This window comes from Anopheles cruzii, chromosome 3 (assembly GCF_943734635.1).
Source record: "Anopheles cruzii chromosome 3, idAnoCruzAS_RS32_06, whole genome shotgun sequence".
Taxonomy (NCBI): Eukaryota; Metazoa; Arthropoda; class Insecta; order Diptera; family Culicidae; genus Anopheles; species Anopheles cruzii.
The window spans coordinates 7,834,724-7,862,217 of NC_069145.1; the positions used below are offsets into that span (position 1 = coordinate 7,834,724).

Here is a 27,494-nt window from a genome sequence, read left to right on the forward strand (position 1 = left end):
TCAAATGCCGCGAACCGACGCGCAGGGTCAAAGTGCCGGCTGATGATAAACAAACCACGCTGCCGTACGATAAAATTCCTACCCTGATTTCGAATGCCGATGTACATTTTTACACAGAAACATAAATAGATCGGTGTGATAGTGTTTAAACATTTATTGATAAGTACTATAAATTAGAATCATATTTACAGTTCAAAGAAGTTCCTACCAACTAAGGGTGATTATAAATGATAATGCCTCACACTAAACGCGAGGATAGCGTGCGAGTCTGATGAATCCAGGTTTGAAGTTCAAAGTTGATTACGCCTCTTCACTCGTGCTCATCAATGCCTGCCTCCGATACCATTCATGTACTCGTCCATTTCCTTGTCAAGGCAGGACTTCGTATTGGCCATGTACTGATCCAGCTCGTTGTCCAGTTCCTCGCGGCTCTTGACTTCCTTCTGCTGCTTGGGTGCTTGTGTGCGTTTTTTCACCACTACGTTTGAAAGAAAATCAACAAAATAATGTTGGTTAGAAGCGTCTGATTTTTCGAAAACATCCTCATACTAACCATTGCGTGCACGAGTGCGAGAATTTACAGCTCGCGACCGAGATCGAGATCGTCCTCGTTTGCCCGCCCCTGGGCCACCGTTCTGGGCACTATTCTGGGCACCATTCTTTGGCGTACCACGGCCAGTTGCTGCCGTCACGGCTGCTCCTCTGTGAAGAAAAAAGAAATTTGTTCGCCGTTCCATAATGTAGATCGTGTTACACGCGTCTTGTCGCTTTTTTGGGATCGTATTTCAAGTCACTTTCTCCTTCAACAGCAGCAGCTCGCACTCCGCCAGAGAAGTTTCCACCAACGTGTACACGTTTACGAAGGTTAAGCGTAAGCGGAAATCGATCGGGAGTAGGTCCGTTTGTTTCGATTATCAAGATGTGTTCCCCTTGCACTGTTGCGCAGACAAACGTCTTCGGTAGTTATGTTTTAGAATGAAAAATCTCTCGCTTTACCGCTCTCCAATCATTTGAACCAATTATTGGTGAAAAGCTTGAAAGAGCAAATGGTTTTTCGTTACACGTTCTCAATAATCTCACCGATCCAGCATACTCCAGGGAGGGCTAACCAAACGATAATAGAGCGTCACAGCTTTCTTCCCAAACCGCGGATCACCTTCTTCCTATTTGAGCGCCGGATGATCGCCCCACAGCTCGCACACCACACACATTTCGTCTTCATCGATCGTCCGCAAAAAGGATGGCACAACTTGGAGTGCGTGTGCTTTCAAACACCTGCTGCCAATAAAATTCACACCTCATCTCATCCGCATATCGGAGAGTGCGACTGTCCCGGGAAGACGAAGGTTAACAAGCAGCGTTGGCTCTTTGCACACTTAGGGGAAGTCCGGGGAGAAGAAAGCCTTCGTAATCCGGCTCGGCCTATAGTCCTTTCTCAGCACAGCAACCATCCAGTGTCGTGAATGCGACGTGTCACTACTGGGCTCTGGAATCTCTCTCTCGGTGGAGTGCATTGACAGCATTGGGCTAGTGAGAAGCATCGAATGGGTGAGCAAGAGGCAACCCTGAGGTGTCCGGTCACGTTCTGGGTGGAGCGTAGGGACGCTCTGACACCACAGTAACAGTTCCTCGAGTACATGCATCGCCACGAACCACTGTGCAGAGAAGGCAATGCCACTCAATCGGACTTGGCCTACGATTGCATCACCCGTCGATCTTCATGCCGCCCTGTCTTCCGCCTCCGGACGAGAGTTTTGCTCCATATCTGCAGAAAATAAGGACTACAGTGCAGTGCACAGAGTTTCGCGTTAAGCGCCTTCACAATTCCGGACGTCATCGACCAGGATTGATCTGACGGTTGAGTCACTGCCTCGATGATTGGATCTCTTATATCGTTGACGACAGTTTTAACTGCTGTTAGATGTCGATCTCAATTTGTCTTCCCGTTCAGGCATCGCTTGCATACGGACGCGCGGTGAACGAACACGAATCAGTTGAAGTGAGAAGAAGAACAAATTGGCAGTCATCGGAGTGTTGCGTTAATAGACCCGCATGTCGTGTCGCAGGTCAGTGGATCTCTGCGACTGGAGGAGCATACGACGCTGAAGAGAAATGAGAATGCTGCCGCGAACAAAGGTTGATCCCTGATTGGCTCTTCCTTGCCGGAAGACTCGATGCCAGTCGGACAAGCCGGTCTCATTCAGACTGTTTTCAGCAGTACTAGTGGTAGCAATACTTAGGAGTTCCTCACGTGGCCACGTGGAACTGTTATTACCTCTTCACCGAGCGACCGGGGCGCGTGCCGGCGACGACCGTTGCGCCCTGTCCACCACGTCTGCGTCGGCTTGTGCTTCGCTTGGCCACACGGCCACCGTCAACGCGAGAGATGGCGGTCGGTTCGTTGGTGCGATTCGCGCCGAGCCGACTGTTTACACTTCCGGTGCGTGACTTCATCCGTGAGCCAGCCCGTTTGCGTGGCCGAGCGCGACCATTAGAGGCGGCAGCGGCTGTTGCGGCAGCGACGGACGCTGGTGTAGTGCGGAGTCGACTGCGGCTACGGCTGCGACCACGAGTGGTTGTCGCCACCGCACCATTCCTGACGCCAATGCGTTCGGCCAGCGTTAACTTGGTGCGATTGAGACGGCGACGAACCGGTGCTCCTTCGTTGCGGATTGTATTTAAACCGTTGCGGCTACCGGACAGGTTGGCGTTCGATCCGGAGCGACGTAGCCCTGAAGAATACTGACGATTGCGCGATGCACTTCTTGTGCGTGATGCGCTTCGGGGGCGCGATGCGCTCCGAGCACTCGATGTTCGTCGGGTGCGTGATCGTCCGCGCTGGATCGCACCGGTTTCCATGGCACGCGTTTGACCCAACCGGGAAGCGACTGCATTGGCCTTGCTTCGAAATTTCTGTTGAAGCTCAACTCGATCGGCGTTCATTCTGTAAAGAAACAAAAGCAATGCGCAAAGTGTTAATTGAGAGTCACTTTGCTAACAATATAGAATAGAATTTAATTATTTTATCTTGCCGTATGTAAAATGTTCAGTATATTTGTCGCAAATGAGAACAAATGTCAACGTTCTCCAAGTCTTCTCATCATACTGCTCCTATTGTACCTTGGCTAATTAAGTCGCTTTTCAAAGTGAACCCAAAGCACATATTAACCAGCAGACAAGGAAATATAATCTTTTCCGTATTGAAATTCGTTTGTTTGGCATCTTCTAGTCAGGCGGGACTACTAGAAATCTCCAACCAGCAACTATTTGCCGAGTTTACTCTTCCTTGAATTATGACGTCGAGTTCGGAAGAACATCCGAAAACAACGTTAACCTATATTCAAGGTTATCATTGGTCTTGTAGTTTTTTTTGCAGGTCTGCTGTGGAGAGTGTACTTTTCAATATTAGAAAAACGGAAGGAAAATTTATCAAATTTCAATTTTTTCTGCAGTGTATCGTAGAATTGATCCAAAAGCGACCGTGAAAAGGCGCAAATCCGGATAATCCTTATCGATTATTCTTTCCCTTGAATTATGACACCAAAATAGCAGTAAAAGCCAAAAATGGTGTTAACCTATATTCAAGGAGCACACTCGAGAAACGAAGATGACAAGGACCGAGACTAAAGATAAGGAGATGCAGGTTTCTCGAAAGACTACAGTTAAATTAAAAATATTGGAAAATAATACTTACGTCGCAATATTTCCAAAGCTGTTTGACCGCTGCAAACGTCCAAAACCACCGGGAAGGGCTCCCAGCGTACGCTTCAGCTGCTGCGACTGCATGTTATTGCGTTGCAATCTTTGTCGCCCCGAGCGAATCGTAGAAGTCTACCAAATATTATGTGAAAAAGAGCAATTAACAAGAATCTTTATTCGCGACTGAGTTTTACTTACATTTTTCAACGCCAGGGCAGCACTTTGCACGGCATGCGAGCGATCCCACTGACTGATGAGCTGTCGGTTGGTGTCGGACCGGGACAACGAGTTTGAACGGGGACGAGGTCTGTTTGGAACGGGCACTACTCGGACACCAGGTCCAGTTCCTACGGCGGCGGCGGCGGCTGGAGGGTCGCCGATCTTGGCCATGATGGTGAACCGATCGTTCAGCGATACTCCCGTACTGTTGCTGAAGTGTATTTTCATGATGCTGCCCATTGTGCTATGCGTTTTTGTCCAACTTCAAAATTACGTTCCTTTCAACACTTCACACACGCACGCACACACCGACAACGGAGTGTGCTCAGAAATGGCGTTCTCAGAACTGATAGTACTTTTTGGACAATGAAAATGGCGATTCTGCGAAAGGCAAACGAAGAAGAGGAAGAACAATCACATCACCGCACGCCACAAATGCTGTTCCATGTGCGACTTTAGAAGGGCAAATATTTCTACTAATCTAGGGAACGGTGATCTATTTTTGGTAATTTAACGCATCCGATGACGAAACTAGACGGCTCGGGAAAGAAAATGCGAGGGGCGAGCAACAATCGAAAGAATTTTTCCCGGGATATGATGCAGCAGCAGAAAGGATAACCTTACTTACTTTAAGACTAATTTGCGGATAGCTTTCACTTCGCAGTCTACTGTATTAATCTTCTTTCCAACTGTGCGCTAATTCGGCCAAGTTTGGAAACGGCGACACAACTTTAAAACGCCTTTTCACAATAGCACATACGTTTTTTTAGTGATTCCGTGGGCGAGTCTATGCTTGGTCTGTCACGAAAAAGCAAGAATTGGTTCCTTTTCCTCTTCTGCCAGGGCTGCCTCACGACTTATAGTTAGCTACCCACGGTTTGAGCTTGGGCGAGAACACACTCCTACCTGAATATAGGGAAATTTGCAGCTGAAAAATATTGGAGTACCTGTGGAAAAATACTTTCAACGCTGAGGTGGCTGAGGTGGTGCGGTGCATTAAAAGGGTAAAACGTATGCGACGGTAATTAAAGAAAATGGTTTTCGACCCCTTTTTTCAAACGTTGAACTGTCAAACGGCTACCCTTGTAAGGGTAGCCGTTTTGACTCAAAAGCAGTGCTGACAACCTTAGCAACCGAACGGAGAATGACTGAACAGAATCGAACTGTCGCACCGCTCGCATCGCAAGACGACGGCACTCGGCTGTAAATTGGTGAATTTCACTCGAAGTAACCGACAAATCTACGCCAAATCAATCGTCTGCGGTAAGTAGAAACAATGGTCCGTGAAAATACGCCCAAGTGTGCCATCTGGCATCCATTGTGGGCCGGGAACGAATCAAATTGCATTCTTGTTGACATCTGCTTCGGCGACCTAGCGTTTCGATGACTTGTGCGATTTGGAACGTCATTGTCCTCGGTGCGGATCTGACGGATCCTCCGCGCAACAGTGCCTTCCCCGATTTTCCCTGCGACCTACTCAAACGAGTAGGTCACGGTTTCGAGACTAAATACGGCCTTCGGGCATTGAAACCAGCAAGATATCGAGAAATTAAGGTGTCATTTGTTCTTCGGCAGCTACTGCAAAACGCCCAAGAGCTTCGCTACAAGAGAACGAACAATAACAAAGCACCATTTTACAAGCCTTCCATCGGCGGGTGACACAAAGAGATCAGCAAACTAAACGGGAAACAACACAGCGAGGTATACTCCGCAGCATCAGCATTCTCAAGGATGGCTGGCGCAATGTTATTCGATCGTGCCGCATCGCACTCGCTCAACCGACAGGACATGAGCACGTTCGCGCGCGATCTCGAGGTGGACGAAAATGATGAGGAACAGATCCGACAGAAGGAACAGAAAATTCTTGAACTGGGTGAAACGTACAAGCGGGAAGGCAAGGCAAAGGAACTGGCTGACCTGATCAAAGTGACCCGCCCGTTTCTGAGCTTCCTGAGCAAGGCGAAAGCGGCCAAACTGGTGCGATCGCTGGTCGACCTGTTTCTCGATCTTGAGGCCGAAACGGGCATTGAGGTGCAGCTGTGCAAGGAGTGTATCGAGTGGGCGAAGCAGGAGAAGCGCACCTTCCTGCGGCAATCGCTCGAGGCGCGCCTCATTGCGCTCTACTTCGACACCAGCATGTACACCGAAGCGCTCGCGCTCGGTAGCCAGCTGCTGAAGGAGCTTAAGAAGCTCGACGACAAAAATCTGCTCGTAGAGGTGCAGCTACTGGAAAGCAAAACTTACCACGCGCTCAGCAATCTGCCGAAGGTAAGGGACGCGATAGCAGACAAAGGCATATGATGGAAAATGTACATTTCTTTACTTTCTCCCGCTCGCAGGCTCGCGCTGCACTTACATCTGCTCGTACCACAGCGAATGCGATTTACTGTGCCCCGAAGGTGCAGGCAACGCTCGATCTTCAGTCCGGCATTCTGCACGCGGCCGATGAGCGTGATTTTAAAACCGCCTTCTCGTACTTTTATGAAGCTTTCGAAGGATTCGACTCAGTGCAAAGCAGCAAGGCGCTGACCGCGCTTAAGTACATGCTGCTTTGCAAGATTATGCTCGGACAGTCGGACGACGTAAATCAAATTGTTAGCGGCAAGCTGGTAAGTTGCCCGGATGACTTGCTCTGGTTTGTTTCTCTTTTCTACCCTTTTCTCGCTTCCAGGCCATCACGTACTCCGGGCGCGATATCGACGCGATGAAGGCCGTAGCGGAAGCATCGCACAAACGCTCGCTGGCCGATTTTCAGGATGCGCTCAAGGAGTATAAGAAAGAGCTCGAAGATGATGTAATCGTGAAGGCACATCTAGGCACTCTGTACGATACGATGCTTGAGCAGAACCTTTGTCGGATCATCGAACCGTACCTCCAGTGCGAGGTTAGCTTCATCGCCGATCAGATCGCTCTACCGATCGGGCAGGTCGAGAAGAAGCTGTCGCAGATGATACTGGACAAAAAGTTTAGCGGCATCCTTGATCAGGGCATCGGCGTGCTGATCGTGTTCGAGGAGACCCCGGTCGATAAAACCTATGAGACTGCACTTGAGACGATACAGCACATGGGCAAGGTCGTCGACACACTTTACCAGAAGGCGAAGAAGCTGACGTAAAACCGACCGAATGTAGCGAACACTTAGTCCGTAACGTAACCAGCACTTATTTGCCACTTCTTCCACCACTTTTCTCCAATTCGTTGCTTTCCATTCGCACCACTGATGCTCGCTGCGGCGTGCGTTTGATCAGTGTGTGCCGGTTCGAAATCGTGTTCGTGGCCTGGCGCAGGCCTTGCTTGGCATGACACATAAACTACACACACACACAGCCAATGAGCCGGTATTTTGTTTCAGTTACAATTTTCATACTCTACCGAACTGCAAACATAGATGATTAAATAAGTTCAATCCGTCAGAATGTACGCAGAAATATAGGTCTAGTAGGTCGCGCAACCGTTGTCTGCCGAAGCCGTTTGTAGGGTAAGCGAGGGCAAATTAAAAGACTTGTAATGATCCCATTTCCCTATCTTGAAGCCCGATTCCCCCTCGACGTTGCTGCGAATAAATTATTTCCTGGAAATTGCAAACTTAAAACTAACGATTGTTCTCGTACCGATTGGTCTAGACAAACATTGGATCACTGGTGAAAGTTCTGATCGATTCTTTAAGTAGAAAGACGCCCATGCAGCAAAAGTGTTCCGATCTCCGCTTTGACAGCAGACAGCAAATAATGAAAAATAAACCAAATCAGCTGTCAAAACAGTGTCGGTGTTTATGCTTTTTTTATTGATCCTTGTGCGTTATCACGTTTGCGTATACACAAACAGCAGGTCAGGTGGCGAAAGTATTTTGCGGAAAATGTTCAGCATTTGACACTGTAATTACCCCGTGGCACTCCGGTCGTCCATTAGAAGTGTACAAGGACATTAACAGCTCGATTGCAAAGCCGGCCTAACAAAGAGGGATATACAAAACACAAAGTAGATCATTGAAAGTCATTGTGTCTCAGAAAGTACGACACAATGCCCGTCGCACTGGCTGACAGAAAGTCAATGAATCATAAACGCCCCGTGCACGATCATCGGTAGAAAGGAAATCGCAAGCAGTAAAACATCACCATACGGTCATTACACGGATCGAATAAAGCTGGTAAGAGTTGATCTCAATCGAACCGACGGCACAACCAGGTTTCCCGAGAACCGCGAACGCTCATCACATTCCAGTCGCGGCAAAGCGTGACCCCAAATGCACAACCGCCACAAACGCAGACGGTCAGTGCGATTCGCCATTACCGCCTACTCGATCCTTGACCTCCGCAAACCGTCTAAAAGGTAGGCACACAAGGCAACCCATTAAGGGGTTCTCATTGTTTTAGTAGCGTTCGTCTGGAGCTGCTTGGAACCATACCACAGGTTAATTAATCATTCTTCTCTGACCTCCGGTGTCAACGTGTGTTCCATTTGAGCAGGTCCCACGATTAAGCCCGACAACGGAATAGGAGAACCGGTGAGGTAGACTTCCGCAAGAATTGACCGCCGAAGGCAAGCGTCCCACGATGAGTGCGACCGACGATTTGCTTGTGTTGAGTAGTGAGACTGTTAAAAATTCCACCTTTTTTGCATATATCGGTAAGCTTATTCCGTCCGCGTTGCACTCTGCATTCCGCTCACGTTTGTTGTGTGTTCTCTTAGAACAATACATTGACTTGGACTATTCCATCTGGCTGTACCGGTTGCTGACGCCAATATTGGTTACATTCCTGCTGCCTTGCGTCTTCGTCCTGCTCATTTACTGTACCATATCTTTTCTGTACATCTACAAGTTGCACAGGTAAGATCACCTCAAATGGTACACCGATGGGTTCCGGCAATTGGTGATGAAAATGTCATGCGACGTTCAGTCGCTTCATATTGCAGGTGTACAATGAGGGCGACTTCGATTTTTGGGACGTGGCCCGTACGCTTATTGCCGTCGTTTGGGACGCTCACGGTTGGATATTTCATGGTAAAACTGAACATATTGTTTCATTCTTCGACTGATGGTGCTTAACATGCTTTCTGCTTTATCATAAAGGATACGAGGTTTGCGGGGTAGAACACCTTCCCGAGTCTGGACCGGCCCTTATTATCTACTATCACGGCGCCATCCCGATCGATATGTACTACTTCACCGCACGCGTCTACCTCAAGCGCCATCGGCTGATCTACACCGTAGGCGATCGGTTTCTGAACAGTGTGCCCGGCTGGAAACTTCTAGCGCGTGTCATGAAAATCAGCCCAGGAACGGTGCAGTCGTGTGCGAGTGTCCTGCGTGAAGGTAACATGCTCTCGATTGCACCGGGTGGCGTTTACGAGGCGCAGTTCGGTGACAGCAATTACGAGCTGCTCTGGAGGCATCGGGTTGGCTTCGCCAAGGTGGCAATGGAGTCAAAAGCGGTGAGTTGGGATGGTTGACGTAAGTCGGTTTGTTGGTGAAGAACCTTCGTTTACCATCTGATCCTGCAGCCTATCATTCCGATGTTCACGGAAAACCTGCGCGAAGGCTTTCGCTCCGTCGGACTGGCCAAACCACTGTTCATCCGGCTATACAACGCCGTCCGGTTTCCAGTGCGCCCGATTTACGGTGGATTTCCGGTCAAGTTTCGCACCCATTTGGGGCCCCCGATCCCTTACGATCCGTCGCTAACGGTCGAAGAGCTACAGGAGAAGGTGGCGTACGCGATCGAAGAGCTGATCAACCGTCATCAGAGAATACCGGGTAGCATATTCCACGGGCTGCTCGATCGGTTCCTCAGCAAGAGAAAACGTCAGTGAACCAGGGTTCCTTCTGAAGGCATTTCCATTTCCTTACGCTTCAAGCTGAGCTAGTTTGTTCCACAAAGACACGGCGTTAAACGAAAGTATCGTTGTCGCAAGCTGAAAACGATAGCAAACAAGATGTATTTAATAAATCTGTACTTAGTAGCAGTAAAACTGATTAAACGGTAGTCTCTTGCATGTGTTTGTGTTTATGAACTTTGACTTGGTTCGAGAAATGATTGTTTACGTTCGATTTAATCGTTATTTTGCAGTTGCAATTTAAAATGAGTTGTAAAAAATGAAATATTTTTTCTTCATTTGCCCAAGTTATTGACGAATACTGCGATCATTACACAATCAAGGGATGAGACCACTTGACTCGATCAAGCGTAGTGCAGAGGACCGTGAACATGTGTACGGAAATGGAGCCAAATTAGATTAACGTACTGTTTGCCAGTTAATTCCTTGTCCCATCGCGCAATAGTTCGCAGTTGAACACTCTTCTTCTTACGCCAAGGTTTAACCCTCGATATTCCCGCTGTTTTAAATGAAGTAACGAACAAGTTTACCATTCTGCTGTATTATTGCAGAGTTTCGCTTTTTTACACTGGCGTGAAAACCGACCTGTTGAAACGACAGTTCGGAAGCAAACTCCATCAAAAAGGGCCGCCGTCATCAAAAACCGGTAAACGATACAGTTAGACAGAGACGGTAGTAGCTGAAAAGCAACCGAATTTCTGATTACAGGGATCAACCGATAGGACCAGGAAAGACGGCATAAAGCAAAAGTGCAGCAGCTCAAGACGTTGTGATAAGACTAGCAACCGTTAGGTAACCCTGCTGCGATTGGCATCGTGTCTGGTAATTTCTGTATGTCTCACCATTCGATGCAACCAGCGCGGCGCATGCCAACGAAAGGCCATCACTTTTTTGCGTAACATTGGCAGCGTGTGGTCACAGAGCGTTGGTCCTTTCTTCGTTGCGTGCTTTATCGTCGGAAGCGCAATGATTGGTGAGCTTTAAGTATCAAGAAAGAAAGTTCGGAGGAATGATTGCGAATTAACCTTTTCTTGATTCTTAGAATTGCAGTTCAGTTGGATGCACATTTTATTGACACCCTTGGTGATGGTCTTCACCCTTCCCTGGGTTTACGTGCTATTGATTTTATCGTCCGTGCCTTATTTGCATCTTTGCAATTTTCTGCGGTAGGAACGGGACACTGGATGCCTGGAGCAAACTGTTGATTTTAATTCATTTTAGGTTACCCTGGGCATCGAGTGAAAAGGACGAAGAATTTTGGAACAATGTTCGTTGGTTGATGGCACATGTTTGGAACCTTCACAGCAAACTTCTGCATGGTGAGTGCGCAATTAAAATTATCATTCCAAATTGTTTTAGGTATGGATTGTGGTTGGGTGGCCCCACTCTAGGTTATGAAGTGACCGGTCTGGAGAATCTTCCAAAGGACGGACCAGCACTGATCATTTACTATCATGGCGCACTTCCCATCGATATGTATTATCTAACCGCCGAGACTATGCTGAAACGGAATCGTCTAATTCACACGGTCGGCGATCGCTTTTTGGACAACATTCCCGGTTGGAAGCTTGTTTCGCGAGTCATGAAAGTGACCGCCGGTTCAGCTCGTTCGTGTGTCGAGACACTGCGTGCCGGAGAACTGTTGTCCATCGCACCAGGCGGTGTGTACGAAGCACAGTTCGGCGACAATCGGTACGAAGTGCTTTGGAAGAAACGGACCGGTTTCGCACGCGTTGCATTGGAAGCAAAGGTGGTAAGTTTTAAATGAAATCTTTTCATTATTTAATAAGGCCATTTCATCGTATAATTCCAATCCTCTTGAAGCCCATCGTTCCGATGTTTACTGTTAACATTCGTGAATGTTTTCGAACGGTGTCGTTCATCAAGTGGCTGTTCGTACGAATATACAACGTGCTGAAGGTACCGATTCTTCCGATCTACGGAGGGTTTCCAGTGAAACTGCGCACGGTGCTGGGTCAACCGATTCCATACGATGCGACACTAACACCGGAAGCACTGCAGGAGAAAGTAGCATTGGCCATCGAAAGCATAATCAAAGAACACCAGCACGTGCCCGGAGAAATATTTCGAGCCATAGGAGATCGGTTTGAAACGGCGCATAATTTAAAAACTAAGAATGAATTGTAGGAAGTCGTTTTAAAAAATTTGATTCAATTTATACTATTGAGGCATTAACTAAGGCTGAATAATTAATAAAGGTGAATGTCGATCAAAATATCATTTTATCAAATTCAAAATTGCTGATGCAGGCTTTGCTACAAGGGCACGGCTTTGACCATGTTTACATTTTCAAAGTGACAACCACGTGCAGCTGACGACCAGCACAAATCCAACAATCCAGTGTTTTAATATCTTCCTCAACGAATTTGTTCATTATTTTAGTGTACAGTTTTTATATTAGGATAGAAAAATATACGAAATGGATGAAATTATACCGTTCCTATCGAGAATGGCACGATTTGACCTGAAGGCAGTTTCTCTTTCAACCGTTCTTGGTTAGCATATCTGGGGTTGGAACTTCCAATGAAAGAATCTGTTTAGCTAACGTTTGACTCTGCAGGATTTACACGCTCAGTGGACGGTATAAGTATGCTCATCGAAAACGAAACCGTCCTCGAATGCCTGTTCGACCTAACGGAAGATGCATCGCAAACGCTAGCAAAGGATGCTGTGCTATGCTTCGTAAACATCACTGCGGAGGAGAAAGGCGCACAAGTGATCGTCGAAAAGGTACGATCGTCATACGTGACGTGATTTTCTTTTATTGATCGAATGACATGTTTCAAGTGTTCCGCAGCTTTCGGCTCGTTTGGTTCCGGCTGCCTACCGGTCGGTGTTGGACGAGAACTCAAACCTGAGCGACGCCTGGTGTATGGTTCTATGCAATATTAGCCGTCACGAATCGTTGGTCGAAACGGTGGTGATGCATTTGCTTTCGATCGAACATTCCATCGATAAATTGACGACCTGCTTCACCCGCGTAAACTACAACAAGCAGAAAGGGCACCTCAACTACCTCGGACCGCTGTTTAGCAATGTTTCGCAGTGCGCGAGTGGTCGGGCAGTTTTTTGCAACAGATCAACGGGGCTGTTGCGTCGAATCTTACCGTTCGTACAACACACCGAAAGTATCGTACGGCGTGGTGGTGCCGTTGGCTTGCTGAAAAACATTTGCTTCGATTCGACGGTTCACGAGTGGTTGTTGAGCGAACAGATGGACATTCTACCCTTCATTCTACTGCCACTTGCGGGTTCCGAAGAATTCGATGATGAGACGAACGATATGTTACCGACTGAACTGCAATATCTGGGGCCCGAGAAGAAGCGCGAAGAAGATCCCGATATACGTAAGATGTTGGTGGAATCATTGGCGCAGCTCTGTGCCACACGTAACGGACGGATTTACCTGCGAAACCGGGGAACATACGAGATTCTGCGGGAACTACACAAGTACGAATGCACCGAGCAAGGCGATAAATCCGTGTTGGCAGCCGTCGAAAATGTAGTAGACATTTTGATAAGGTAAAACAGCAAACCAGGAAACGATATGAATGGGTCATTTCTAAGATTAATATTTTGTTTAATGCCTTATACCTTTTCAGAACGGAAGAAGAAATCGGTGAGGACAATCTGAAGGAGTTGGACATTCCGGATGATGTTAAAAGTAAGATTGAAAATTTGAACGATGAGCAGAGCTAAGAAAATATACTGCCATAAAATAAGCAACGCAAGCATTTTTAGCGTCAATTCATCTTCGCTTTAATCTCACCATATGGCCGTTTGTAATTTTAATCGTTAGCTCAAGTTTCATTACCAAATCTTCGAGCTTCAAATCCGTTTCAAGCCGATAGCTGGCCAACACCTTTAGTAGCATAATTTTCATCGAAATCAACGCGTACCGTAATCCGATGCAGTTTCTCGGACCCGCGCTAAAAGCCAAAAATGCAAACTGGTCGTAGCGCAGCGCCTGAAACCGTTCCGGACGAAACTGGTCTGCGTCGGGTCCCCAGTAGGCGGGATTTCGGTGAATGTTGAAGATATCGATGAAAACATCTACACCCGCCGGCAAAACGTATTCTCCCAGGGGGATTTCTTCAGTTGTCTTCCTACCGATAATCAATGCGATTGGAAACAATCGCATTGACTCCTTGAGAACCATCTCAAGGTAGACCAGCTTCTGTAGCGTTTCGTAGCGAACGTTCTCCGTTGAGTCGCCCAAGTGCTCCCGTAGCTCGGCTACCAATTTATCTTGCACGCTCGGATACATCGCCAGCAGAAGAAGTGTGTTAGCCACGGTCAAGGCACTGGTTTCATTGCCAGCAAATATAATGGTATTGAGCTCGTGCTCAACAACTTCCAGGTCCGGCTGTCCACCTTTTCTCATCGTAGCGTGTAACAGCTCCACGAGACTGTTGGACTGTGACTCGTTGTTATTGGCGCACGTGAGTAAAATATCCTTCGCTGGTCGACAAAATTCTGTAAATGCTTTTCTTTCGGCCCGATACACCGACGTCCACCGGTATAGCCAGTTCGGATGAAGGAACACGTTTGCCGCACGGATTGTAATGAGATGAAAGAGTCTGCAAAAGAATCGAATTATTGTACAGGTCATTCTTTTGCAAGATTGTTCATTTACTGTTCCAAATGCTCCAAGTAGCGGCAGGTGGGCGCTTCCTGAAAGTGCATGTCGGTGCCAAGAGTTGTTGCTGGAAGAAAATGGTACTGATAAAATATGTTTCGTAAAGGAAAAGATGCAAACAATATTTACCACAAATCATATCCAGAGTGCAACGAGCGGTGTAACGGTACATATCGAACGATTTCGTTCCATCTACATGTGTTGCCAGGCGTTCAACCATCACGTTTGCCTTCTGCTCAAACACGGGAATGAAGCTTTGCAAGATGGAAAGTTTGAAACTCGGTTGAATCACTTTTCGGTGCGGTCGCCATTGGTGTACCGGAAGCGAGAAGATACCGCGTAACGGTGTGAAACGATAGAAGCTTGCTTTTTCCATGGAAGCTTGCGAGGAAAGTATGATTCGGGCGTGTTCCGCACTGCTTACGATGACTACCGGCATTGGGCCAAGCCAAACGCAGTAGGGCGACCCATACGTACGGGTCAGATCGAGCAACACCCGGAAGTACAAAGTTGTGTTGGTACCGGGAAGGATGTAAACGGATCCGATAAGCGGAAAGTTAACTGGACCGGGAAGCCGTTTCAGAAGCTGCCATGTTCGCCGGTTACGCCAGGCTCGGTAGCAGTACAAGGTAAGGAAAAACAGTACACACTGCACGATCGTATGAATCATTGTGATTGCGGCTTGGGAAGAGGATGAAGGTTTTATTTTGTGAAACTTGCCTGTGACCGCGTGTAGCGAAGGTGGTAATTAAGAGGAAGAACAATGCCCGGCTCGTGACTGTCGCATAAAAGCGCGCACATTTCTTTAATGTCGGTTAATGGGAGGTTAATTGCGTCAAATGCGTTTCAGTTTGCGCATTTCCACGCGCAGGAAATAGATCCGATTCTCCGTACTAGTTTGACGCAAATCGAGTCAAGAAACATTGTTGGTGGATAATGTTTGGAATTTTTTACAATTAACACAAATCGGTGGCCAAGCGAGTGTGTTTGCTAAGACTATCTCGTAATTATAGCGATAGTTTAATTCAACGACATTTGATCTCACTAGCATCTCTTTTATTTTATCGTCAAAACGGCTGACGTCGTTTAAATAATGGTTCTAACTTGCTTGACAAAAGTACAGTGCCAGTAACTTTCTTGGCAATTAAATCCAGGGATCATTTCGGGTTCATTCGAAGCAAAGGCCGAGTTCGGAAATGTTCACCGGAACTTCAATCGTTTCCCGAAGCAAAGGCCGAGTTCATCGGAACTTCAATTTTTCTGACACTCCGAAACAGACAACAAACAAACTACTAACACAGAAATGATTTGGATCTCACGGTAAGAACTGTTCAACCGCAACCGGAACATGGAAGTTTGGCCCGTCGTGGTCGATCGGAAATCGGAAATCCGCCACCGTGCAAACCGTGTTCGCCCCAACAAACGGTCCCGTTTCCGTGTGTGTGCGCGCGTGCGTGTATGTGATCCGGCCGCCGTGCCGAAGTGTGTAGTGTGAAACAAGAACAAAACAAAGCCCAATCCAGCCGATCCTTGCGTGGCTTTCCAAGTGTTGGTGCCGTTTATGTGTCCCGTTTTCCGGGAACCAAAAGGCCAACACGGCCCCCCCAACCCCACTCGTAACGTGTCTGAAGGCCACTCGAGTGGCCTCGTCGCTGCTCCGCCCCACTCGTGGATGATGCAAGCGGGGCCCACCACGGCGGCGGGTTGCGGTGTTGAATAACGACGACGGCTGGAGAAGCAGAAAGAAACGGAGCAAAAACAAATCGAAACCATGCCGCGAGCTAGACGGATTCGCTGACTTTCGCCGCTCGGTGGATGAAATTCTCATAAAATCGATTCCCCCAAAAGGTAAACACACGGCACGGCGGCAGGCAGCAGGGAACGCCGTGGAGCAGCGACGATTAGTTCCCTCACACCCAATGACAAGTCGCCTCATCGATCCGGAGCCCCCCCGAGCGCGACTCGTATGCCCCGCGAGGTCGCAATCCGAGAACGCAGCGCGCAGTGTTTTTTTAAACGGTTCCTGGAAGTGCCCGAGACTCACATCCTAGCTCGGGGTTTAGTTTTCTTCGACGCAGCGTGGCCCCAAGGATGGATTCGGACGATCCGTGAGAAGATTTTCTGCAGACGCTCTTCACCTATTAGCTTCTGTCCTTCTAACGGCATTTTAAACATTCTTCCATCGCGCGGCGACTGAATCCAACGGTCCCAGTGGTTCGTGGCATAATCGAAGTAACCATAAAACGTATCGCGATTCGTTAATCGAGAGTATGAAGTAATTCTCCTTTTGACGGTCTGCCGGTCAATCGTGAGCCACTTAGCACCCGTAAGACCGGCCCGTGTTCGTGTGTTTGGGGGGGGGGCGTTCGTGTGAAAGTGAAAGTGAAGAGGAAAGTGGCCGGGCGGCGTGCGTGGTGGCGAAAGGAAGTGAGAAAAAATAAATAAACGAAGAATACAGGAAACGACAAAAAAAAACGGTGCAAATGAAGAAGGTAATGATCCCTTCGTTGGATATGAAAAAGAGCATTTCCGTGAAGGTAGATAGTGATCTGACATTGCTGCTGTCCAGTGGAGTGTACGAAATCAAGAAGATGGAGCCTCGCCGGCGGCTCCGACCGATCGCCTACGTCTGCCTGTTTCTCGCCATCGCCGGCATCATCGGGTTCGGGTACTTCTGTCCGGATCAGGTACGTGTGTGTCTTATCACCGTGACCCGCTTCTTCGGCAGCCTATCGCCTTATCGCTCGCCATCGCCGGCAACCGGTGCCGATAAGGGGCCGGTTGTTTGTGCTTTGTCGGGAAGTTAAACTTTAATTTTAGGAAGCCCCGTCGCATCGTTCTGTTCTGTCCGTAGGGTGTTGCTGCCATCCGTTGGGCCAACTCAAGCGCTAGGCAGAAGGTTCTGTGGCCGGGCTGTGGTCCCAGCACGCCCCACCGGTGGACCGCTAGTTAACTCATTAAAATCTCTGCAGAGTCGAAGAGCGTAATGGGATTACGTTCGAATTGACGGTAGGCAAACCGCACGCAGTTTGCGGTCCGAACCGGCCGGAACTTTTCCACTTTTCACGACCCGCGGTTAAGATGCTGTACGCGAATGCCAAGCGGCTCAAGTGGTCCCGGCTGCGGTTTGCATGTCGACGTCGGTGTACGCCGCCGCCTTTGATGATTTGCTTTCCGCTGGCTGCTGAGCAGAGAAATAGCAGCAATAGCCCACCCCACCGGAATCGGCCCCTTCTGAGAAGGGACCACGGTTCCGGCGGTCGGCTTGTCGAAGGACACTTCGGTCGCTGAGGGTTGTTATAGGGAATTTCTGAAGCCCGAATGCCCCCTCTCGCGCCGACCCATGACAACCTCCTTCGCAACTCACTGGACCGTTTCCGTTGCCAAGGACGTGACTTTTTGACTTCTTCTACTTCTTCGCCAAATGCAGCGACGTTCGGGGGCATTTTGTGTGTTTTCTGTTATTTCCTTCAATCCGTCGCGAAACGAAGGCAAACGTCTTAGACTGGCCGCCACGTTGGAAGCCAGCTACAAATGATGCGACCATGCTATCGCTCCTAATTCCTAACTCGAGGCAGCAGGCAGCCATCAGCATCCATCTTGTTTCTGGCAGGCATTCCATCGTGATACGGCGGCCATACGGGGGCAGCCGGGTCCAGAAAAGCGTGTGCGTTTCAAGTGGCGCAAGAAGAAGCAGGGTTATGATCTCATTTGTGCGCCCTTTTCGGCGGATTCCGATCGTTCCCACGCTGGAACGTCTGAGCCAAACAGCGAAATGTCTCATAAAGCCGTCCATGAAGGCGGGCGGCATCAGCGCCCTCGACGCCGTCACATGTTTAATGGCAAGTCGGAGGTGGCCCGGCACTTTGCAGGCCAAAAGCCGCTAGTTTCACCAGTTCGCGGCACCTACTTGTGGGCACCGCTGACAGAGTGATGTTCTCATATCAATCATAATTTCACCATTCTTGGCACGACATCGCTCAAACGCCGTCCGGGTTCCGCCAGGATCGTTCCGGTTCGTTTCGGGTACCATGCTGCGGCACTTATGGAAATGCGCCCCTCGTTGTGAACTATCAATTTTAATCTTCGTAAAACTTTTTTTATGACCTACGCGCGGGGCTCGGCGTGTTCAGTTTTCAATTTGATACGTTTTTCCCGATCCTCTCGACCGTCGACGATCAGACGGCCGCCAGAAGTCCGGGGCCGTGTGGCCGTCCGGGAAGCTGTTTAATATTCCGTCCGCCACAGTGTCTTCCGGAGGCCAGTTGATGTGCTTTTAAATTTGTTTCCGACGCCGCGGACGTGTTGGTTGCGCCACTGTCACCAACGTGCTCTACAGCTTGGGAAGCTTTTCGGTGCGCTCGTCATGCTAACGATGTTTTGATAAAGCTCGTGATCTGTTACGAGCGAAGAGTTGCGCGGAGGAAAGTCTTAAGAATCTGTTAAACTTTGCCTGGCAGACGGCGTCCACCATCTGTTGCCGAGCCGCGCCGTGCCGTGCCGAGGAATGATGTGTTACGAGGCGACCATTTTTACGTGTCTTTGGCACTCGGAGAAGATTTGAAGATTTACGATGTGGCATATTGGCAAAAATTACGAGCTCACTTTCGGCAGGCTCGTGGTCGGAATTTTATTATCATAGCGCGCGCCCGTACGCCTTAACCCTCTCGTAACGGTTCGCCTGTGTCTGGTTCCGCTGATTGATTAAGTCTCGTGTGATTATAGCCTAGGTTTCGACGGATTCGGTCAGATCAAGCACTTGGTCTTGATTGGTTGGTCAACGAACCTTACCGACCACACCGCAGATCGTGCCAAGAAAGGTTGTTTAAATTAAATCCAACGAGCAAACGATAAAAGTGGAATTAACAAGTGAGTTAATAGCCCGATGAAGCCAGCGCGCCATATCAGTGACTTTGCGCGACGGAAGGAAGGCCCACAATCTTTGCTTCTCGATTAGTCGTCAAACACTGGGCGGGAATCAGAACACCCGTGGGGTTATTTTAATTAGTGGGCAAATATTTAGCTACCGAGATTACGCGTTACGCTTTGTTTTCCGGAGACTAGTGGCAAGGGTCGGTTGTTTGCCCACAGAGTACGGCGGTAGCTTCTTCCTTTCGTCCGTCCGTCCGTCTAACGGCTCCCTCTGGTTTTTCCTTGCAGGTGTGTGCGCTGTCGCGGCGGGATGTCACCTCTTCGGCAGGTCTGGGCGCGTCCGGATCCGGTGGTCCGGTGGAGCTGACCGGTGGCTACGAGCACGACAACCTCGGCAAACCGGTCCAGCAGAATCTGCTGGCGAACCCGGGCCTCAGCTACGAGGAGGTCCTGAACGATGACTTCCAGTTCGACATGAACGCACACGACGTGATGGTGTTCCTGCACATCCAGAAAACCGGCGGCACCTCGTTCGGTAAACACTTGGTGCGTGATTTGGATCTCAAGGTAAGAACCGTTCTCAACGGCCGGGTGCTGGGTGTAGTACTTTAGGTTCTCCGAAAAGTATTGTCACGTCCCGGTCCACGGTGCTTTATTTATTTCCTTTTTTCTTCTCTCGTTTTAAGACACAATTAGGGCTCCACCCAACGAATCTCTTACATCCCTTCGCATGGGGGGAAAAATAACAGGAATCATCCTTTTGTTGAGGGCTCCCGCTTTCGGGTGCGCTTTTCATGGTTCGTGCGAACCCCAAGCACTTCCCAGGAAAAACCGGGTGGGGATAACAATCGAAATGTGATGCCGTTTCGGAATTGGAACCACGTTCAGGTGCAGCTCAGCTCAGGGCCTGCGAAAGGCTCCGGTGGAACCACACAACAACAAAAAAAAAATGCCGCGTTCCAGTTGTACAACTTGGGAGAACAAGCAAGCAAGCGGGCAAAAAAAAACAATAGACAAGAAAAACGGAATACACGTGGCGACGGATGTTTCAAGTGGCCGAAGCGAGTCTTTCGGTTGGACGATTCTTTCGACGGTGTTAGAGAGAATGAGCGAGCGAGAGAGAGAGAGAGACAAAAAGGATGCTGCACAAAGGACGTGAAGCTCGCGTTCCGGCTTTTTTTTCGGTTCGGCACTCTTTCATCTCGAGTGGAGCGTATAGAGAGTGTCCTTTTTCCGGTGCCGCTCCGGTTGCCGTTTACCGTTTGATTCGCGCGGGCCATTCGGTCGGTCCTAAAACCAAGCGGTAAGCGTTGCTGGGGCCCCGGTGCGCAAATGTGCTGAATTTTCACTTCTGCCGTTGTCCAGGTGGGTCCTTCCGTGCCGTGTGCATGGGCGAAAGGATTTGTTTCAATTCCGCGGACCAAAAAAATATCATCCTTCGTTGTTTTTGCTGCGCGGGAACACTTTTTACCGAGTGCCACTGGACCGAAAGTTCGGTCGTTCCTTCTCGATCTAATTCTTTCACTATTCGTTCTCCGGCTCTTATGGGTTTCGGGTGGCCGTCTCGCACTTGGAGGCCAGTTTCGAGAATCAATCGAGAAGGCACCCTTGTCGGGCCTCTGAGCCCATACGTGTCGGCCTAGTCAGCACATCGTGTCCCCAAATAACCGAGTGTGGTGGTCCACCTGTCCACCGCTGGAGGATGGCGACATCCTATCGTTAGCTACTATAAGCGGTCCAATAAACGGATCATTGCCCAACGGGAAAAAGGAGGATATCCGCTTGTCAGCCGCCCAAAAAGGCCTTTTTGGTATGTGTTCCGCTTATCGCTTTGAAGCAGTGGAATGCAATAACCCGCGAAAGGAGAGCTGCTTACCGGATGGCCACTCCATCCCCCGGTTTTAGGACATTCACTTTAGCGGTACTCAGCGGAGTCTTGGATGGGGCGAGCGAATTGAAGAGAGATATGGAAAATAAAGACCGATTACACTCAATGCCTATCAAAATAGACGGAAACGTTTGCTGGACTGGCCGGGCCCCTGTTAATGCGCATCTTGCAACAATGTTTCCCGTGGTGCCAACATTACTACTCGACTCGGGACGGTGAAAAGTGTGAGAACTTTTGCCGGCCCCACCATCATCAATCGTTCCTGGGCGTCCTGGGTTTTACTTTATTTACGACCTTCTTGCACCGTCCGGTTGCGGCCAGCAGAGGGCGGCCAGCAGCATAAAGCATGGGCGAAACATTGGTCCGGCAGGTCCGGTTGCTGTGCCACCCAGGCCCGGATCCCCCCGGCCCATCAGTGTCACGCTGGGTCGGCGTATTTCGAACGATAAAACGTTTAACGTACGATTAAATGGCAGGAAACATAAAAAGTCCTGACCGTTCGGGATTTTATGCTGCCCCGATGTAGTACACAGTACCGCACACACATCACCTTTCCGGATAATAACCCCTTCCCGGGCCGGTGTTGGTTGGTGTTTATTATGCTTGGGCTGGTTGTATGCTGCAAGTGCTCCCGATGTGTCCGGTATGTGTCGAAGCACAGTCAGCCAGCCCAGCCGGATACCGGAATTGCTGGAAGTAACTAACGGCTCGAGCCCGATGCACTGTTCCGTTCCTTCCGGAGGAGGGTTCGTTTATTTGTTCTGGGTGTGAATGAATGATCTGTTTGGTTTTGATGTGCCTGCCGGATCTGACGGAGGACGAGGCGTGGTGATAGGTTTCCTGGAACCGGTAGAAGAGTTGCACTTCCGACACTTTCGAATCTAGTCCTTGCTACGTCACCAGTTCGACCCGTCTTTACGACCATTGATCGTTCCCCAGGACTCGTTGACCCCTTGCGGAGGCCGTATTATTGTTCAGTGTTCACACCGCGAATCACGCTCCTGAAAGTGACCCCTCCCCACCGAGCACTTAACTTAATAAAGCGCACGGTGCCCGCTCATCAACTCTATCAAATTTGCCAACTTGCTGAAGGAGTCGTTTGGAGTTGCCGGTAAATAATGTCTCGGGTGCGAGAAGGCTCGGACCAACGCTCGAAACCAAATTGAAACCATCTCCCATAACTGGTCTGGTGTCTGGGCCACGCAGTGTCTGGCCCACAGAATCGCTGACTCAACGGCTGTCGGCTCCGGAAAAAAACACAAAAATGCCCATTGAAGCAATTTCGCCACCGCGCGCTGCACCCACAGCAAAATGGGCCTTCATTCATTATTCGCGTCGGCTCGTGACCAAAAAAAGGACCGAGCCGGGCCAGAACGTAGGCAGATAGTCGGCAGTCGGCGATGCGTTGATCCCCCAACCCTACGACCGACTTCGGCCCGTAGGAGATGATGGGAGCCCGCAGCTAACCGACCGTGAAGAGGTCGAACGCATCCATCCAGGACTGTGCCGCGCCGCGCCGCGTCGCGCCGCACCGTGCCACGCAAGTTATGTTCTTTATGGGGCGCGTTCCGTTGTTTTCGGCACACGATACATTACCAAAAGGCGATATCGGGGCCGCGCGGTGATGTCGACCACAGAGACAAAGATGTCGCTGTCTTGTCACGGTTCACGGTGACAAAAGTTGGTCACAATGGGGTGGTCTCCATCGATGAGACGTGCCCGGTCAATGTTCGGGAGGATTTACTTCGACGGCGGCCTCGGTGGAGGAGCTGTGAGGTGTTCGCCTTCGCGACCTTCGCCTGACACGCCGGCAACGGTAATGTGCGTCCCCGTCGTAAAAGGGCATCCGTGAGCGGAGTGAGGTCAGGCCTCAGGGGGTGCTTATGGGATTTTCTGTTTCACAGACGAGCTCCGTAGACCCAGCGAAGGGTGTTCGAAACTCCCGCGGGAGCCCTTTTCTTGGCCCTTTTTTTCTAGTTTTGCAACTTGTCCAGATTAGTTACACCTCTCTCGGTGCTGTGGGATTATTGTAACTTATATTTAGAAACGCCGAGCGCCAGCCATCGCCACACAAAGTCTTGCTCCATATGGCCATAAGCCTCTTTGAAGGCGTGCAATGTGGTGGAAGTCAAATCACCCGGCCGGCCGACCCAACCAGAAGACCTACACCGTTCGGATCGGATCGGTGTAACATATCCGACGGCTTACGCACACACACACACGTTCCCATCGCCTTCGATTCACGCTGGTGACATTTAAATCAGGAAACGGCCGAAAATCTATTTTTATGACGTCGTCCCCAGAACAGAACACAGGGAGGCAGGAGGAAGGTGCCTGCGAGCGGTCCACGAAACCTGTGGCTGCTTCTCGTAATCCCCAGACAGACCGACGGTCCGACCAGGCCAAGCAGAGAGGAGGGTGGGGTGCTAAACAGGTGCTAAAGACCTCCGGCCCCACCTTGGGGGGGTGTTTTGGGTGTTGGCTAGTAATGCGGGGCGGCGGCCGTCGGTTCGATCGAGTCTTTGTTTTGATTTTCGTTTACACATTTCCTGTCGGCCGCCTCCTGATTTCGATTTGGATCGAAAATTTGGGGTAAGCGCCGACCGCGACCGACGCGCTCTCTCCGGGATCCCGGGTAGCGGCTTACGAAAGTAAAATGGCGGCCACGGACGAGGGGGTTTGTTGGTTTGTTGGAAGGCAGACCCTATTTTTGGCCGCCATTACGAAACCCACGCGGGAATCGAAGGATTGACCGCGGGGTGTTTTTTTATGGGCCGCGCGGCTACCGGAAACGGGGTGGGCCCCGCCGGTGACTTCCTCTTCAGTAATCTCTGCACACACACACACGCTGGTTCCCGGCGCCAACCTGTTGTTGTTGTTGCTGGATTCGGTTGATGGAGGGCGCCACCATTTCCGTTTCGTAATTTGATCGCGCGCGACGGCGTGGAAGGCAGGGACCCGCGTCAGGTCGTCGATATCGTTGGTCGGCGGACCTGCACTGAATACGTTACTGTTAATTAAACCCCGAAACCCACGGGACCAGGGCGGCCGAATTAACACCTTCTTACGAACGTCGTAAGCTAATCGTTCTTACACAGACCCAGATTGGTAGGCGCTCGCTGCCATATGTTTCAACCCGATCGGTGGTTTCTTTGGTATACGAAAAACAAATGCCCCCCCCCCAAAAAGGGCCATAATTATCGTGCCAAAAACGTGGCACCGCCCGCCGAACGTTTTCGCGAGGCCGCGTTCTAAGCTCGCGCCGAAATTAGGAGGACAACAAACAAAACAAAAAAACAACAAATTAAGTGTCTTCAGCCGAAAATATGCGCCCCTGACCCCGGGTCGGTGGGTGAAAATTTCCGTATTTCCTCGCCCTGGATTTAGGCCCCACCGCCGAGGACTGTTGGAGATGGAAACATTTTTCACGGATTAATCCACAAGTGCCAGCGCCAGCCAGCGGGAGCGACGAGGCAACCCTGGTGTGCGGCAACCCGGGGGGCAAGATTGGCCATTAGAATGAAAAATAGTTATTGTTTGGTATTTTAAAATTACTGCCCAGCACAGCCGACCCGGTTTTTACCCGTCGTGTTGTCGTTAAATTTGACTGGAAACTGTCCGGGGGCGCGACGCGAATCATTTGGGCGGCTAGGCGGCTTCCGAAATAATTACGCGGCGCACGGGTTTGGGGCCGCGTCTGAAAAAGTGTTCGAACCGGGTTTAGGGCGCCATAATTTATAAGCTGGATTTGACGTTGGTAACGTAATTTTAATCCCACTGTTTGAAAGCACCGGGGGGGGGGGGCGAGGCGTGTTTTGTGGGTGGGGCGCGTGGGGCGCGCAAGGGAACGTAAATTATGTGCTTCGTTTGATCATCACAGCGGGCGTATTAGAATGTGCTCGTGGCAGTCGCTTCTGTAGACGTGCTCGGTGGTTGGTCGGAGAAAGTCATTTTATTGCAAAGAAAAAGATTGGCAAGATCTGGCCACATCAACAGCATCAGCATTTTTCCCACTTGTTGTGGGGGTTTTTGGTGGTTTTACATCAATCTGACTGTTAGCTACTTTGTATGGTGAAAAGTGATCTTTCAATAGGATTGAATGTGAAATATTTCAATGATTGAAGGAATTCCGCCCAACGTTGAAGTCATAGTAGACCAGTCCGAGCTTGCGCTACCTTCTCATACTTTTTCAGATATCTTATTGAATTCTTTATTTCATTCCCGAATCTCGAACGGCTAAGAGTGCACTCGAATATAGCAAATGCTTGTTCCAAGAGCTTGTGGATGCAGACTAAAACAACTACAAATAAACAGAACACCATGGCCATAAGAAACAAAAATATATTACAAAACTTCGACAGCATCTTGCGAAGTTATGAAAACGTCAATCCATTTCGAAAAGTAATTGCAATGTCATCCCAATGCTACCCGGGCTCCTTCCGTTGCCCGTGAAGTAAGGAATCCATACGGGCATCTGTTACACACACTGCACGATAAATAAGAGCCGGTTGCCGGTTGGAGAGCCCCCCCCTGGAGGAGGCCAACAGTATCCCGACAAACACAACGACGTGTCGCGTCCCATATTGATCATAAAACATTATTCAATTGTTAGTTGCCAGCCGGTTTTGAGGTTGAAATATTCTCGGCGCCCCCCTCGCGGATCGTTCCCGATGGCGGTTCGGGATAGTGATTGTTTTTTGTTTTCTCCGTTCGATGCTAACTTTCCTCCCACACACACACTGTTCACGCCACCATTTCATTTTCACCGCTCCAGTGAAACCAGCAACAAGTACCGGCCGCCGCCGGCCGCACTCGCCGGGAGAGAATCGAAGAGCATTAAGAACCTGTTTTTTTTCTCGCCACGCCGAGCCTCACTGTTTACGTTTTTCACACCGCCGTGCACCGTTGATTTGGGTATATCAAAAGTGGGGAGAAAAAACCTTTTCCCGAGCCCCGAGAGTGAAAAATGTTCCGGGAAAAGCCGTAAGTGAAAAACCCGTGTTGGGAGCGGAAAGTTTGGGAAGAAAAAACCGGGCGAAAAGATTGAAACCCCGCGCATTCAGGCAAGTGAATGTGGTGGGGTGGCTCCCTTTTTGGGCCGGTGGACACTAAACCTCAAAAGTGCTTCCAAACGCTCCCTGTGCTGAGCTAGGAGGAAAAAAATCTACCTTACACACGCCGGTTGCCGGATTCACGATCGAGTTCTGTGGTGATGACAAAAACCACAAAAAAATGACGCCACCCTCATCGCCGTCGTCGCGTCCGTCGAATATGCTGCGTGCATAGAAAAACATTGCGCCGTTTGCGGGAACATAAACGTCGGGCGCTTCAAGTGCCTATTCCCTCGGTTTTTGTTGGGAATTATTTTCGGTTACGATCCTCCAGCAGCGGGTACTTTTGAATGGTGCCTCGAATCCTGCAGCACCACTCATGAATGGGCCCGACGGTCCCGTAGTGCGGACCTGGACGTGGCGTCGAGGTGCCGCCGCCGCAGCTGCCAATAAAAATCGCAACGTCGCGACTTTGCATCGATCGTTTTTCGCAACCGCGACAGCGACCTGCAGCGTCACGTTTCGTTGCACTTCCTTTGGCGGGGAGTGGCCATAATTTGGCCGGTGCGACAACCGATCCAGTGTCGATGGTAGCGTCTACTCCCGCGGTCGCGAAATTGATTAGTCGCAGCATGTGCGCGCCGCCGAAGTTTGCGTGAACATATTAAATCCTTCGTTAATGCCCCCACGGTCAATCGGGACCCGCGCTGTCATCCGTGCCATATGACTCGCGTTCCTGAAGTGCCTTGTTCCAGCGGATGTTACCCGTCACTCGGTGTGCATGTTTTGACGGACATCATATGGCTGGCTGGCAGGGCTGTGCAGCGAATTTTATGTCTGTCTGTGTCATCTGGTCTGACGCGATTTCTACATTTCCGGCACCATTTCCTGGTGCACCGCATCGGACCCGTGGCACCGTGATGGTGCTCCCGAAAGTGTTTCCGAGAGGTCACTTCGGTGCTGCGATACGATGCTGGTGGAGGTCCCCACCCCGTTCCACGCCCCGTCATCGGAACCTCTGTCGGTAAGCCGGCTTTTCCGGAGGGAAAATTTAATGCGATTATGAACGGAATAGGCCGGCCCAGCGAGCGTTTGAACAGTAGAACAATAAAAAATGATGGCAAGGGGTTCGCATTTTTTGCAATATCGCATCGCCCCACGTCCAGCAGGGGTGTTCGGCGTTGCGTTGAGTTGGAAGGTGCTGCTCTGTCTCTGTCAAAACGGCGCACATCACCTGCCCAGGGCCCAGGTCACGGAAGGTCTCAGCGGT

The 27,494-nt window shown here is 49.9% G+C and overlaps 7 protein-coding genes across 8 annotated transcripts in view; 5 read left to right on the top strand and 2 right to left on the bottom strand.

Moving 5' to 3' along the window:
- Positions 1-148: 148 nt before the first annotated feature.
- Positions 149-4,271, bottom strand: LOC128271460 (uncharacterized). Its single transcript, XM_053008997.1, has 5 exons — positions 3,898-4,271; positions 3,695-3,831; positions 2,276-2,944; positions 554-702; positions 149-478 (listed from the first exon to the last, which is right to left on the bottom strand). The coding sequence occupies exons 1-5, from the start codon at positions 4,156-4,158 to the stop codon at positions 324-326; spliced, it is 1,371 nt and encodes a 456-aa protein (XP_052864957.1). The 5' UTR covers positions 4,159-4,271; the 3' UTR covers positions 149-323.
- Positions 4,272-5,078: 807 nt separating this feature from the next.
- On the top strand, positions 5,079-7,495 carry LOC128271707 (26S proteasome non-ATPase regulatory subunit 11). Its single transcript, XM_053009325.1, has 4 exons — positions 5,079-5,181; positions 5,494-6,186; positions 6,258-6,527; positions 6,590-7,495. The coding sequence occupies exons 2-4, from the start codon at positions 5,650-5,652 to the stop codon at positions 7,031-7,033; spliced, it is 1,251 nt and encodes a 416-aa protein (XP_052865285.1). The 5' UTR covers positions 5,079-5,181; positions 5,494-5,649; the 3' UTR covers positions 7,034-7,495.
- A 357-nt stretch (positions 7,496-7,852) lies between these two features.
- LOC128272563 (transmembrane protein 68-like) lies at positions 7,853-9,864 on the top strand. Its single transcript, XM_053010390.1, has 6 exons — positions 7,853-8,247; positions 8,385-8,544; positions 8,608-8,746; positions 8,817-8,920; positions 8,990-9,351; positions 9,421-9,864. Exons 2-6 carry the CDS (start codon positions 8,472-8,474, stop codon positions 9,727-9,729), a joined length of 987 nt encoding a protein of 328 aa, XP_052866350.1. The 5' UTR covers positions 7,853-8,247; positions 8,385-8,471; the 3' UTR covers positions 9,730-9,864.
- A 561-nt stretch (positions 9,865-10,425) lies between these two features.
- Positions 10,426-11,938, top strand: LOC128273289 (transmembrane protein 68-like). 2 transcript variants are annotated; one of them, XM_053011226.1, is made up of 6 exons: positions 10,470-10,545; positions 10,612-10,726; positions 10,796-10,919; positions 10,975-11,072; positions 11,145-11,506; positions 11,578-11,938. In XM_053011226.1, the coding sequence occupies exons 2-6, from the start codon at positions 10,720-10,722 to the stop codon at positions 11,899-11,901; spliced, it is 915 nt and encodes a 304-aa protein (XP_052867186.1). In that variant the 5' UTR covers positions 10,470-10,545; positions 10,612-10,719; the 3' UTR covers positions 11,902-11,938. The 2 variants fall into 2 exon arrangements, with proteins under 2 accessions (XP_052867185.1, XP_052867186.1); XM_053011225.1 differs by having other exon boundaries at positions 10,426-10,726.
- Positions 11,939-12,138: 200 nt separating this feature from the next.
- On the top strand, positions 12,139-13,473 carry LOC128269753 (protein HGH1 homolog). The gene is made up of 4 exons (XM_053007156.1): positions 12,139-12,269; positions 12,335-12,504; positions 12,572-13,296; positions 13,377-13,473. Exons 1-4 carry the CDS (start codon positions 12,194-12,196, stop codon positions 13,471-13,473), a joined length of 1,068 nt encoding a protein of 355 aa, XP_052863116.1. The 5' UTR covers positions 12,139-12,193.
- Positions 13,474-14,406: 933 nt separating this feature from the next.
- LOC128275375 (cytochrome P450 4C1-like) lies at positions 14,407-15,083 on the bottom strand. The gene is made up of 2 exons (XM_053013852.1): positions 14,543-15,083; positions 14,407-14,480 (listed from the first exon to the last, which is right to left on the bottom strand). The coding sequence occupies exons 1-2, from the start codon at positions 15,081-15,083 to the stop codon at positions 14,407-14,409; spliced, it is 615 nt and encodes a 204-aa protein (XP_052869812.1).
- Positions 15,084-16,896: 1,813 nt separating this feature from the next.
- The window catches only part of LOC128275373 (heparan-sulfate 6-O-sulfotransferase 1), a 28,995-nt gene continuing 18,397 nt past the window's right edge, over positions 16,897-27,494 (top strand). The window contains exons 1-2 of the mRNA XM_053013851.1: positions 16,897-17,100; positions 19,574-19,852. Coding sequence (XP_052869811.1) covers positions 16,897-17,100; positions 19,574-19,852 — 483 coding nt within the window. The remainder of the gene's footprint in view (positions 17,101-19,573; positions 19,853-27,494) is intronic.

What these genes read in the sequence shown, in the direction of transcription:
- LOC128271460 (XM_053008997.1), bottom strand. Translation starts at nt 4,158, where the DNA reads ATGGGCAGCATCATGAAAATACACTTCAGCAACAGTACGGGAGTATCG. An exon ending in CTGCCCTGGCGTTGAAAAAT is followed by an intron (nt 3,832 to 3,897) that starts GTAAGTAAAACT and finishes AATATTTGGTAG; the next exon opens with ACTTCTACGATTCGCTCGGG. An exon ending in AGCTTTGGAAATATTGCGAC is followed by an intron (nt 2,945 to 3,694) that starts GTAAGTATTATT and finishes GTTTCTTTACAG; the next exon opens with AATGAACGCCGATCGAGTTG.
- LOC128271707 (XM_053009325.1), top strand. Translation starts at nt 5,650, where the DNA reads ATGGCTGGCGCAATGTTATTCGATCGTGCCGCATCGCACTCGCTCAAC. An exon ending in CGCTCAGCAATCTGCCGAAG is followed by an intron (nt 6,187 to 6,257) that starts GTAAGGGACGCG and finishes TCCCGCTCGCAG; the next exon opens with GCTCGCGCTGCACTTACATC. An exon ending in AAATTGTTAGCGGCAAGCTG is followed by an intron (nt 6,528 to 6,589) that starts GTAAGTTGCCCG and finishes TCTCGCTTCCAG; the next exon opens with GCCATCACGTACTCCGGGCG.
- LOC128273289 (XM_053011225.1), top strand. An exon ending in CATCTTTGCAATTTTCTGCG is followed by an intron (nt 10,920 to 10,974) that starts GTAGGAACGGGA and finishes AATTCATTTTAG; the next exon opens with GTTACCCTGGGCATCGAGTG. An exon ending in TCACAGCAAACTTCTGCATG is followed by an intron (nt 11,073 to 11,144) that starts GTGAGTGCGCAA and finishes GCCCCACTCTAG; the next exon opens with GTTATGAAGTGACCGGTCTG.
- LOC128272563 (XM_053010390.1), top strand. Translation starts at nt 8,472, where the DNA reads ATGAGTGCGACCGACGATTTGCTTGTGTTGAGTAGTGAGACTGTTAAA. An exon ending in CACCTTTTTTGCATATATCG is followed by an intron (nt 8,545 to 8,607) that starts GTAAGCTTATTC and finishes GTGTTCTCTTAG; the next exon opens with AACAATACATTGACTTGGAC. An exon ending in TACATCTACAAGTTGCACAG is followed by an intron (nt 8,747 to 8,816) that starts GTAAGATCACCT and finishes TGCGACGTTCAG; the next exon opens with TCGCTTCATATTGCAGGTGT.
- LOC128269753 (XM_053007156.1), top strand. Translation starts at nt 12,194, where the DNA reads ATGGATGAAATTATACCGTTCCTATCGAGAATGGCACGATTTGACCTG. An exon ending in CACAAGTGATCGTCGAAAAG is followed by an intron (nt 12,505 to 12,571) that starts GTACGATCGTCA and finishes AGTGTTCCGCAG; the next exon opens with CTTTCGGCTCGTTTGGTTCC. An exon ending in GTAGTAGACATTTTGATAAG is followed by an intron (nt 13,297 to 13,376) that starts GTAAAACAGCAA and finishes ATACCTTTTCAG; the next exon opens with AACGGAAGAAGAAATCGGTG.
- LOC128275375 (XM_053013852.1), bottom strand. Translation starts at nt 15,083, where the DNA reads ATGATTCATACGATCGTGCAGTGTGTACTGTTTTTCCTTACCTTGTAC. An exon ending in CACTCTGGATATGATTTGTG is followed by an intron (nt 14,481 to 14,542) that starts GTAAATATTGTT and finishes ATTTTCTTCCAG; the next exon opens with CAACAACTCTTGGCACCGAC.